The sequence below is a fragment of the Pimephales promelas genome, chromosome 20 (assembly GCF_988280905.1).
Source record: "Pimephales promelas chromosome 20, fPimPro1.hap1.1, whole genome shotgun sequence".
Classification (NCBI taxonomy): Eukaryota; Metazoa; Chordata; class Actinopteri; order Cypriniformes; family Leuciscidae; genus Pimephales; species Pimephales promelas.
Genome location: NC_142788.1, coordinates 18,145,458 through 18,157,406, shown reverse-complemented (window position 1 = coordinate 18,157,406; position 11,949 = coordinate 18,145,458). Strand labels below are relative to the sequence as shown.

At 37.2% G+C, this 11,949-nt stretch overlaps 2 protein-coding genes across 2 annotated transcripts; one reads left to right on the top strand and one right to left on the bottom strand.

The window, feature by feature from the left end:
• Positions 1-426: 426 nt before the first annotated feature.
• On the top strand, positions 427-3,604 carry icmt (isoprenylcysteine carboxyl methyltransferase). The gene is made up of 5 exons (XM_039652655.2): positions 427-688; positions 1,007-1,095; positions 1,237-1,406; positions 2,130-2,347; positions 2,716-3,604. Exons 1-5 carry the CDS (start codon positions 470-472, stop codon positions 2,896-2,898), a joined length of 879 nt encoding a protein of 292 aa, XP_039508589.1. The 5' UTR covers positions 427-469; the 3' UTR covers positions 2,899-3,604.
• Positions 3,497-11,171, bottom strand: rnf207b (ring finger protein 207b). The gene is made up of 17 exons (XM_089124307.1): positions 10,981-11,171; positions 9,912-10,044; positions 9,362-9,506; positions 9,190-9,271; positions 9,031-9,106; positions 8,805-8,930; positions 8,597-8,643; positions 8,017-8,089; positions 7,881-7,949; positions 7,716-7,784; positions 7,521-7,642; positions 7,249-7,426; positions 5,493-5,678; positions 5,368-5,419; positions 5,161-5,278; positions 4,554-4,628; positions 3,497-4,440 (listed from the first exon to the last, which is right to left on the bottom strand). The coding sequence occupies exons 1-17, from the start codon at positions 11,169-11,171 to the stop codon at positions 4,296-4,298; spliced, it is 1,887 nt and encodes a 628-aa protein (XP_088980433.1). The 3' UTR covers positions 3,497-4,295.
• Between the last annotated feature and the right edge of the window lie 778 nt (positions 11,172-11,949).

Genomic DNA, 11,949 nt, shown 5'->3' with positions numbered 1-11,949 from the left:
AGAGTTTATTAATGGGAGATCTTGTGCTGCTTCATCTTAGTACAGTTCTTTACTGATCTGACACCAGAGATGTGTTGTTGTGTCGTATTTACCACCATCATCACCATCTAAAATTCCACATATTACAGCTGTAGATTAACATTTAATACTGATGAGCAATTATAGGAATCAACATCGATCAACAACTTGATTGTAGGCTATTGCTTCATTGGTAAATAGTGGCTACAAAACAGACATTAATATCACTTTTATGTAAAATCACTTTAAAGACTACTATTAAAATGCATGATGTAATAATAATAGTAACTAAATAATTGAATCTTTTGAAATTACAGTTTCACATAAGGATATTAATTCACAGCCACAGTCCAACGAGCTTGAAAACGCTGTCAAATGCGAGTAAGCAAGTCAGTCAACGTGAGCTCGGAAGCCTCGCGAGATTTCTCGGCGGGATTTTGCTGTTTTCAACATGGCAGGCAGCAAGTTGGTGCTAGAAGGGAGGATAAGTATTATTAGCTTTATATCAGGACTGGCCGTCATTATAATACCGTTACTTGTAAAATTCGGATCTCACATTGACTGGATATTCGATTACCTCACGGATGTGAACGGAAAAATAGCCATTGCGGCGTACATTACAGTTATCAATGGCTTCCTGCTAATCATATACAAGGGACCTTTATACAAGGTAAGACTCAGAGAAACAGTCTGAAGGATGTGTGTTATACTAATAGAAATATGATTGCGTAGCTGCAAACCCTATCATATCCATATGTATCTTTTAATTTAATAAAGATAAGATAAATCTAGGTCTGCTTTTGCCAGGGCATCGATTGGTTATGTCCTGTGTGTGTGCAGGTATAATCCCATTACATTAGTACTGTAATGGGATCTCGTAAGAGTTTCTCTGTCAATATGAATAAGCTCTCCTAGAAGACAGCTTACTGTATGTGGATTTGCAGTGCCAGGATCTAGCTTACACTTTCCTGCCTTTTTGCTTGATCAGGTTGCTGTTCGAGCCTGCTTTCTTGGATTTGCCTTTGGATGTGGTCTCATTTTAAGTTTTGCAGATACAGCATGGACACACTTTGGCTGGTAACTCAACTTTTTTGAAGTGGCTTAGGCTTTTTTGAGGTTAAAATACACATGTTTAAAATAGGACATGAAACAAGGAGGGCCTGCATTAAAGGCACATGAATTTGCTCGATTATTGATTAACTTGTTTTGTTCCACTAGGTATATGTGTTCACTGTCATTTTTCCACTACTCTGAGTACCTGGTGACTGCCATCATCAACCCACGCAGTCTGTCTCTAGACTCCTTCCTGCTCAACCATAGTATTGAGTACACATTAGCAGCTATTTCCTCCTGGATAGAGTTCACTGTGGAAATACTCCTTATTCCAGGTTTGTTATGATCTTGGTCAGTAAATCCCGATTGATTCCCGACTTGACAGCCTTAATGGTGTTAAAATACAAATATTATGATTGTTAAATAATTAATGTCACTGATTTTTTTTTCTTAGTACATTCACTTACTTTATAAGCAAGCCTGTCACAATTATTGATAAATCATGTGATCGCTGTTGTTTGATCTAATCAGAATAATAGAATGATTTCTGAAGGATCAGGTGATGTGACATTGAAGACTGGAGTAATTGGTTAATAAAAATTCAGCTTTGCATTACAGAAATAAATTATATTTGAAAGTATATTAAAATATATGAAATTTTAAATATATTTCTCAATATTATTGTTTTTTTTTTCTGTATTTTTGATGAGCACATTAAAAACATAAAAAAATAATGTTTCCCAAACTTTTGACCAGTACTGTGTATAATTGCAATTATTTGTATGACAGTCATCAGCTTAAACTTCATGATTGTGACAAGCCTGTTAGTAAGGAAACAAAAAAAAGGTTTTGTCAATTTGTATGGAGGAAGCTTTTTATAAGCTGCTTATATACTTATTAAATATAATATATTGCCAAAACATTATTATCATTAACTTTAATCATGATTAATTATATATCAATTATTTAATTTATAAATTGTTTCTTTTTTTCAGGAACAGTTGAAATGCTTCCTTCAATTTTTTAAATGAATTGAATTGTTACATTTTTTTCAACAGAGATAAAGCAGCTGAACTGGCTCTGTTTGGTGGGTCTGGTAATGGTTCTGTGTGGGGACAGCCTGCGCAAAGCTGCCATGTTGACGGCAGGGTCCAACTTTAACCATATAGTGCAGAATGAGAAAGCCCAGAGCCACGTGCTGGTCACCACAGGAGTTTACGCTCTCTTCAGACATCCTTCCTATGTGGGCTGGTTTTACTGGAGCACTGGCACTCAGGTACTTTAACCATTATTTCAGTGGGGGGACAACCTATGGCACACGGAAGGATAATCACAGGCATGTGACAATAGAGAAAGTGTATGTATTTATAATCTAAATAAAGTCCTTCAAACTTGCATATGGATGTACATTTTGAGTTTCATGCCTCATAGTCACACAGCCTGTTAGGAGCTATAGTATAAATACAATTAAAGTGTGAGATTTTATTCAAGCTAAGCTTGAATAGCTTTTCAACAGCTCCGACAAACCCCCGGAGGTCTGTGATTTATCCCAGATTTTTCACCATCCCTTAAATTTAGTTGTTAGTTTAGAAGATGTTCATGTGTTTTGTTTTATACCTTTACTCTTGTTTGTTGTTTTTCCAGATAATGCTGTGCAACCCGATATGTATACTGGGATATACAGTCGCCAGCTGGCGGTTCTTTCGAGAGCGTATTGAGGAAGAGGAGCTTTCTCTCATCCATTTCTTTGGAGAGGACTACGTTGAGTACAAGAAGAAGGTCTTCACTGGCTTGCCCTTTATCTCAGGAATCAGGGTTAACTCTTAAGGCCATTGCTGCATTGAAGGGAGGATATAGTCTGAAAGTGCACACCTGGACACCTCTGACTGGCACTCGAGTGAGCTAGTTGCCTGGTGGCATCATGGCGCGGTCCCTGGGGCCGGCACAGATATATGAGGTGGCAGCACGGTAAAACTGACCCTGTTCTGAGACATATTGGTCTGCCCTGAGCAGAGTGGAGCTTTCACCTTCAACACCATCAGAGATACTAGTACACCAAAACCACCTTCCTCAGCACTTTTCTCATCATATTTCTGTTCTGCCTAACTCCTCCTCTGTTACATACCGCATATATCATTTTTCCTCCTATTTGCGCCATGTAGTTTCTTTCCATTTTAAATCCCTTGGTTTTGTGTTTAGAAACCTTAGGGGTGAGATTCAGGACAAGGGTTTGTTACTAATTTCTAATTACAAACAGAGATTTCAGTAGATGTTTAAAATACCTTGATGTAAAGAGTTGTATTCAGAGAAGTTTTAAATTGGACCCAAGATATATTTACAGCAGTGGTCATCCATTTTGTGTGAAAATTAGTTTATGATGTCTCAGAAAGTAGGCTTTTTATTTGCACTAATTTTGCCAGTCACAACAGGCCTAATGATTCCCGACAATCTAAATGAATATCTGTGATTTGTCAATACTGTTGGACAGTTTTAATATTATGATTAGAGAAATAAACGTATCTGATAAATTATAGGCTTAATTCCTCTTTCCATTGGTCTTTACAGTCCTCCGGTTATGCAGTGTTTCTCAATGTACATGTCCTCATCTAACAGTTAAATGCATAAGTCTCTTTCGTCTTCACTCCCACACTCACACATTACCATATCCATGTCTTTTCACTTTCCTTCACACTTGCATGATAATTCAACAAGAAAAATCTGTTTCTACGAAGGTGGGATTCAGAGGGGTATGCTGTATCCAAAGTCTTTTTCTTTATGAGTTTACATTTCTAAGAGGAAGGCTTCGCTGTCATGATGTCTGGCATGATGTAGCTTAAATAGACATTGGGTAAAGAATAGGAATTTCTTGCACACTTTCTACCAATGACGAGCACTAATATATGCGTAGGTACAGGTAATGGACATTTGAACACATGCAATAGGTTTTTTTGCACTACGCTCGTGCAAAGAGCTGATGGGAGAGGACCACCCTACCTCTTGAATGATAACTGTACCATATTAACACCCTTCAGCAAAATGTAACAAACCTTTAAAATAAACACTGAACGCTTATCACTTTTATTGTGATTCTCTAAAATGCAAGCACTGTGAATGGTTTTTTATTCAAGCTTTGGTAGATCAGATTTACACTAACACATGCTTATTGTTCCGTTTAACAGATATCTAAGCTGACAACCGTTTGTTGGATCAACACAAAAGCGGGTTCACACTGGTATCTCTTTGCGGTTGGCTGTATCAGTGGTGTTCTTCTGTTTGTTCGGCCTGTAGTATTCCTTGTTCTTGGGATTGGTCTCTTCTGATAGGTTGTTGGGAGTCCAGATGTCCTCAGTGTTACAGGACAGCTCATTACTGTATCCGTGAAGCATGGAGTAGCTAGCCATTAATTAACTGATTTTCTTTTTAAATGGCCAATGAGTGTGTCAACATTGTAGTATACTTCTGAGAAATTGAAGGGAACTCACCTGGGCTGTGTGTCCTCATAGAGCTTCAGCATGATCTCTGTGCGATCATCTTTCAGCTCTTTAGGCTCCTTTAGCCTGTTGGAGATACAATTAAAAGCCCTTGAGAAATTATTAGATATAGGTATGGGTGATTGATAGTGTAAGTTATAAGTGGTGAGCTTGCAAAGTGTCAGATTGCAGGTAAAAATTAGCCTTGGTGTGCAAATTAAATTGTCAGTTGTTTGATAACCTTTTTTAGGCAGCGCAAAATTTACAATATTACAAAATTCTATTTAAAAAAATTGTTTTATTGAACTTTATATTCATCGAACAATCCTGAAAAAGGGGCTCCTTGAGTAGGAAATGCATATTAGAAGGATTTTTGAAGAATCGTTTTTAAAGATTGACTGGAGTAATGGAGTATTCAGCTTTGAGTTTTTCAAAAAAGAAAACAACTCATTTTAAATTGTAATATATTGCACATATACTGTATCGTGAGCATGAGACGTGTAAAAACGTCTTTTTACAGTGAAAATGTAAAAAGATATATTTGTACAAAAGTTTTGAACACTAATATGTGTATATATTTATATTACTATATAAGCCATGAGAATGATCAAGCTCTTACCTGGGTTCCAGTCGCTCTTTCACTTTCGCTATGGAGCGAATGTAAGGGCCTATTTGTCTGGAGATAGTGGTCAAATAAGAATTCTCCTGTTTTAACTGAAGCAGGTCATGAAGTTGTGCTAAAAAATGAACAATAAACAAGAATCACTAAATACTTTAACTCAGTAGTGAGAAGATCTTAGTGAGAAAATCGAATGATTTCACTTACCCTCATAAATCTCCTGTTCATTTGCCACCCTCTGTAATGTCTCCTCCCAGATCTAAGAGCAAAATCAAAGGTGTAATGAGCCTCTTTTTTTTTTTTAACTCCTCCTAAAACTATTACCATCTCACCTCCTCGAAAACGGCCCGCATGAGCTCCACCGAGGAGTACTCTATAGATATCTGTCCGTTCACCTGTACAGAGCGCTCTAAAATCTCACTCATGGTGTCGGGTTTGGTGAGGGAATGGTGCTTGGTCAGGTCTCTGTGAATCTCCTGCACCTGGTCTTTGAGCTTCTGGATTTGGGTCTGTAAAGTCTAGTCAAACACACATGGAGAATCTTTCAGTTGCTGTAGAATTTTTATGTTTAACCCTCATGTGCTCTTCGGTCATTTTTGACTGAAAGATTTTACTTTTATTTTATTTTAATCATTTTTTTTTTTTTGGAATGGTATGAAACTTGGTAAAGGTTTTGGCACTATGTGAACACAGACTAAAACATGAACATGATTTGAAAAGGTTAAATGGTACTGTAAAAAATAGTCACACTTGTGCTCAAATTTTATCTTGTGAAAACTTTTGGTGCTGCAGCCAAACAGCACCAAAAGCTCAATATCAAGCTCAAATTTGGAACACAGCTTGTTTAGACTTAGTTTTAGAGTAAAACAAGATTTTGAAAATGTGTATTACATGTAAATACTGTACGAGGAATCTCTACAGGTTGGCTCTCTCTCCCTCTTACTTTAAGACAAGCCTCCATGGGTCCCGACCTCTGTGTTTCTTATAGACCCCTGTTTTTACTAAACGTGGATGCTAAAATCTTTGCTAAGGCTCTAGCCAGCCGTTTGGAAAAACTTCTCCCGGCTATGGTTTCAGAAGAGCAAACTAGCTTTATAAAGGCCTGTCAGTTATTTTACAACGTCCACACCCTTTTAAATATATTATACTAAAAAAATTCCACTATAACCCCCGTGGTGGTCATCTCAGTTGACGCAGAAAAAGCATTCGACGGGGTCGAATGGGATTTCCTACTCGCTGTACTAAATACATTTGGGTTGGGTGATATATTAATTTCATGGATACGCCATACATCCCTACTAGCTAGTATCTCCACTAATGGTATTCAATCTGCTTTTTTTTCCTTCATCTCGAGGCACCAGACAGGGTTGTCCTTTAACTCCTTTACTCTTTGCGCAGGCCATAGAACCTCTGTCTATTTGAGATCCTCTTCCATTTTTTTTCTGCCATCACTTTTTTCTAACGGAATTTTAACTTTCCCCTTACGCGGACAATTTGATGTTATATTTTTCCGACCCCGGCCGCTCTATACCTGTAATTTTGTCCTTTATTCAGAATTTGGCTCATTCTCAGGTTACAAAAAGCGAATGCTATCCTTTTAATGCTCTGGCGGGTCAACTGAGTCAGTCCGATATCCCCTTCAAATTGAGCCCCTTAGGTTTTAAATATTTAGGAGTAAATGTAACTAGAAAGCTTACCTCCCTTTTTTCTGCCAACGTCTCTCCTTTAATGTCTAAAACGTCTAAAAAAAAACATTTCTACACAGTTCAAAGTTTTGTATTGGATCCATTTCTCCAAGGCATGCATGTCACAATTTTTTCCCACTGTGACAAATGCCATACCTCTCCCTGCAATGTGACTCATATGTTTTTCTCTTGCCCGTAAGTTTTCTCCTTCTGGCAGAGGTACTTTGATATTATTTCTGAATAATATATATATATATATATACACACATGAGGGTTGGGATTTGGTTACCATTCATTTTACTTTGTTGTTGCTTTTCTTTTGCAACAGCACAATTAATGTAATTAGCCAGGAAAATGTCTGAAAGTCAAATATAATGGCCAGGAGCATATGAGAAACACTTACCCTGTAGCTGTTCTCGTAGTTGCAGCAGTGGTTCATAAAGGGCGTCTCTCCACCCTCCGCCAGCAGAACCTTGGTGCTGATGTAACGGTGTGAGGTCGGCCTGCGCACCACCGAGGAGCACAGTGACATGTCACTAATGGCTGGAGAGTGACATTGCACTGAAAGTGATGATTGCATCCTAAATGAAAAAATATACATTTCATGTTTAAATGTTACCTTTTTAAGTAACTTTTTTTTTTTAAGTTTTAGTAGTACCTACTACCAAGACTCACAGTCCACTGGCGTTTCCCAGACCTAAAGCCACACTCCCTGTAGTGGACAGTGAACGCCGTTGTCCTAACATCAAGAGAGGCTCCAGGCAACGTGCGAACTCCGAGCGATACTCTGTGTTTATCTGTGTGGACGGATAACAGCCGATATAAGGTATGCACTGATTTATTTAACATACTTGCATTTAGTAAACTAACCTTACTGCTTTGAGCTGGTCTCAGTCTGTGTGGTAGTTTTACAATCTTCTTTAGTCTCTCCATTAGTTGCTGTTCAAATCAATCAATCAATCAATCACAGTTGCATGCCTTGATATAATTTTCTTTTTAGGATTAGATACAAAAAAATCTTTTGTTTTTACTCACATATCCCATGTCCAAAAACTCAAACTTATTTGCAGAGCTTAGAAAGGCAGAACATGTAACAAGATGAACCTGGAGAGAGTAAAAAGAAACATGTTTGAAAGCAAGCAAGAATATTTGAATGGATAAACACACTTACCTGGAGAGTTGGGAGGAGTGCTGCAAGATGAGATAACTGCTCTTTAAAGGCTCTCTCCTTCTCCTCATGCTGGCTAGAAAATAAAAACACAAAAGAAGATTAATAATCAGTGTTCCTTTATCAGGATCTTTGGTTCTCCTTCATCTTAATCATTTTGTGCAAAATTATGCATACACGTGTAAGTGATGCAGAATATACAGTAATGGCCAAAAGTGATGTTTGGAGGAGATTGGTTTGGGAATTAGTTTTTAATGAACAAGTTCAATTAAACCATCAAAATCTAAGGAAAATATTTTATATTTGTTTAATATTTTAAGGCATTTATCAGACAAAATTGGGCCCCATTTATGAAGACCTCCGATGCAAAAGCTTCTAAAAGCCACCTATGTGAAAAAAAATGAGATAATAATATTGAGTGAATGCTCTCCGCATATAGTAAACATTCATCAAATACTTTCACTTCAAATTCACTAAACCTCAGCCTCAGCCCATTCATGAAAATGTTGATTCTTAGAAACCTATACATTGGAGCCTGATAAAAATGTTAAAGAAAAACGTTAGACGGACTATATATATTTACCTTTGTGCTGCTTTGAGTAGGATCTTCTTTCTCTCTGCTAGTTTTTCCTAAGCAAAAAATAAAATAAAAATAAATACTAAATTTTTCATTCCAAATGAATTTTACATCTCAAATCAAAAATGTTAAAATCAATTTCTGCCATAAATTGAGTAAATCTGCCAGAATTAATTCTGCCAAAAATTCTGAATTGAGTATTTGTACATGGCACCTGCATATTATTAAACAAAGTGCAGATGGCGCTTTCCTCTTCATCCACATTGGTTCTGACCTCTCCAATCATGGCTTTGAGCAGAATAATTGCTTCTCGAGCTGAAGTCTGAAGCTCCTTCACAGCCTGAGGAGAGTGAAATGACTTCAATAGGAGCTCCACACAACATACAGACACAGATGACAATACACATTACTGCAGGAAAAAGGATGGGAGAGAAACTCACTAAGACGGCTTGGTCCAGTTTTTTACAGCCTTGTAAATATGCTGTCTCAATATCAATGCAGTGTGCTCTGTTCTCCCTATGGAATAAGACTAACTCACATTATTTTGAAATCATATGGGTCATATGCTAATCACATACTCAGTTAAGTTTAGAACTCACACTTGCATGTCTCTGAAGCAGTTGATGCAGAGCATGGACTTTTTCTCTGTAGAAAACATGATGTAGAGTTCCTCATGGAGGGCTGCAAATAGACAAAGTGCACAGATCCTTGACAAAAGAAACCTCATTAATGTAAGTAGTTTAAACTATCAAAATAGAGCTTCACACACACCACATTTTTTGTGGGCTTCTTTGGTGCGCTTTGCCAAGGAGACAATCTCGTGGCAGGAAAACATCTTGGCCTTATGGGTGGTCTCCCTGCAGTCTCGACACAGTGGTTGGCAACAAGTGTTGCAATAATACATTGCATCCACATCCTGTGATTTGTGACGGAAGAATAAATACTTAAACAAACAAAATACTCATCTTTTTTAAAAAAAGACCTACTGAAATATTTGAGCTACTGCTAAATCAACAGCATGATCGGTTGAGTCAAATTCCCAATGAATGACTCTTTAGTGAATCAAAATTGTACAGTGGAACTGCTGTAGTCCGGATCTCGAACAAATTACTCTAATGACTCATTTCTTTTTAGTTATTTAAACTCATACTTAAAGTGTAGTTGCTGACATGTAGTTAAACAAACAATATATTATGTTTTGTCACAAATAGCCTTCATTAATACAATGTTTTCACTTTATTTTTCACTTTTTTTGTTGTGTGTAAACCACTTTTACAAGAACCTAATTCATTTACAATTTAAATATCTCATCATATGAGACCTGTTTCTTGCACTCCAAATCACAGTTAGCGCACTGCACGGTTTCCTCACTGTCTGCTGAACTGTCCAACAAGAACTTCAGGAGTCGATCCTCTGGAGGAAGTGCATTTATTCCTTTCACAACAGACTGATGTCTACAAAAGAAACAGACAGTTTTGTTGTTTGTCTGTGCAGAACTGTTGACCCATTGATAATGTCTTAGTCATACATCTGGCATTGACGTGTTTATCCCTCCTTCATAGCAACAACGACACAAATAGCTCTCCTCTGAATTCTGAGATAGCAATAGATAAAGCCCCATAGAGACGGAAATAGACACAAACAGAAAGGGACTCAAACAACTCTACAAATAATTAAAAAAAATACTACTTAGGTTAACACTTCAAATATTCCCTGTTAATTCACTTTTGAGAAGATTTTACCATGTATTTGACAAGCGTTTTAAACAACAATTATCTTGTATAATAACATTAACACAGTCCTTTGCATTGCTGATGCATAACATTGACAAACATAATGACAAATGTAACACTCAATGAACCAGCTTAAAACAAATTCATACTTACTCTAACATGCTTCTTCATAAAGACCAACCTTTTTTATTTTTTTATAAATTCCCTCCATAAGTGCATGCAAGATCTGCAGCGTGTGCGATTAAACTGCTGCTAACTTACTAGTGCAAAGGCATTTCAGCCATCTCTAATTGTAGCCAGCCCAGGACCCGTATATCCAATGTCAAGTGTCAGTGTTATGTTTATTGTTTGATGCCACAGTGGCCTTGGCAAAATGTGCCCAGAGACTTGTGATCAAAGGCAGGATTCATATTGCAGCTGTTAACAGGTAATCTCTCCCACAGATGCCCCTGGCACCATAGAGCTGACCAAACAATGTCGTTTGACCATTTAAATCTATAAATACAGTCTTTTTCAAATGCATACATGTCATAGGCTTCATCTTTGCGTTGTGAAAAACTCTGTGGGCCCTTTCCACCCCACTGCGATAATTTATATACAGTACTGTGTGAATGGTCAGAATAGGGTGATCAATGATTAAATCAAGTAAATTATTACCCGCAGAGAGGGCAAGTCAGTCGGCTGTCCACAGTCCTTCCGCGCAGGCAGCTGGCACAGAAAGTGTGATAACAGTCCAGTAAACATGGATGCTCATACTGTTCTTGGCACAAGTGGCACACCAGAGGATGGCAGTTGGCACTGTCCAGGTCATAGATATTATCCAAAGGGGAAAAGATCTCTCCAGACATCTGAAAATATAATAAAGAACTTCAGAAATTCTGATATACGATATGCTACAGGAGCACATTTACACATTGCACATTTATATATAGCCTATCTATTATTCTGAGTATGCTTAGTATCCTTGGGCTGTCATTGATTTAGAATATACAGTGAAAAAGTTGAGATCCAAGTTTAATATTTATTTTTAGATATAGAAGATAGCTCCAAAACAGACACATGCCTTTGAATTGGCTGCAAAGAAACATAAAGTCACATGAATGAATGAATTTTGAAAAATATAGTTAATTGCATTTGCTATAAAGAATATATACCTTGTCCTGTCCGAGTGCTTCTGCTGGGTGGAGTGACAGTGACTGCCGTGTGAAGGTTCTGTGAGGGTTCCTAGATGCAAGAAATGGTTTCAAAAACAAACAATGAATTCACACTCCTGTATCTGTTGTATGAGGAGCTGATATGTTGGAGCCAGAATACTCAGACCTTGATTACACAACACAAACCAGATGCCATTGTCTGTCAAAAGCAGAGCCCTGGTATCTAAAATTATATTTATGAAACTAACTGACTAGTTGTAACACGCTTTTTAAAAAAAAAAAAAAAAAAATACTTCCACACTAGTATGACAAAACTTTTCCATTTACTAGTTGCCATATCAATATATAAAGAAGAAATTGCACCAAAATTCTGTAATCTTTGGATGATATCACAGAACATTTATTTAACCATAGCAAAAGTAAATTTCTTACTTATGTTATTTTTTCATCTGTATTTTGGGAGTTTATTTTA

Bases quoted from the DNA above. Each gene is read 5' to 3' on its own strand.
- icmt (XM_039652655.2), top strand. From the start codon at position 470: ATGGCAGGCAGCAAGTTGGTGCTAGAAGGGAGGATAAGTATTATTAGC. The intron at 689-1,006 runs GTAAGACTCAGA...TTGCTTGATCAG, and splicing joins ACAAGGGACCTTTATACAAG to GTTGCTGTTCGAGCCTGCTT. The intron at 1,407-2,129 runs GTTTGTTATGAT...TTTTTTCAACAG, and splicing joins GGAAATACTCCTTATTCCAG to AGATAAAGCAGCTGAACTGG.
- rnf207b (XM_089124307.1), bottom strand. From the start codon at position 11,171: ATGTCTGGAGAGATCTTTTCCCCTTTGGATAATATCTATGACCTGGAC. The intron at 5,679-7,248 runs GTAAGTGTTTCT...GTGTTTGACTAG, and splicing joins ACTACGAGAACAGCTACAGG to ACTTTACAGACCCAAATCCA. The intron at 4,629-5,160 runs GTAAGAGCTTGA...TATCTCCAACAG, and splicing joins AAAGAGCGACTGGAACCCAG to GCTAAAGGAGCCTAAAGAGC.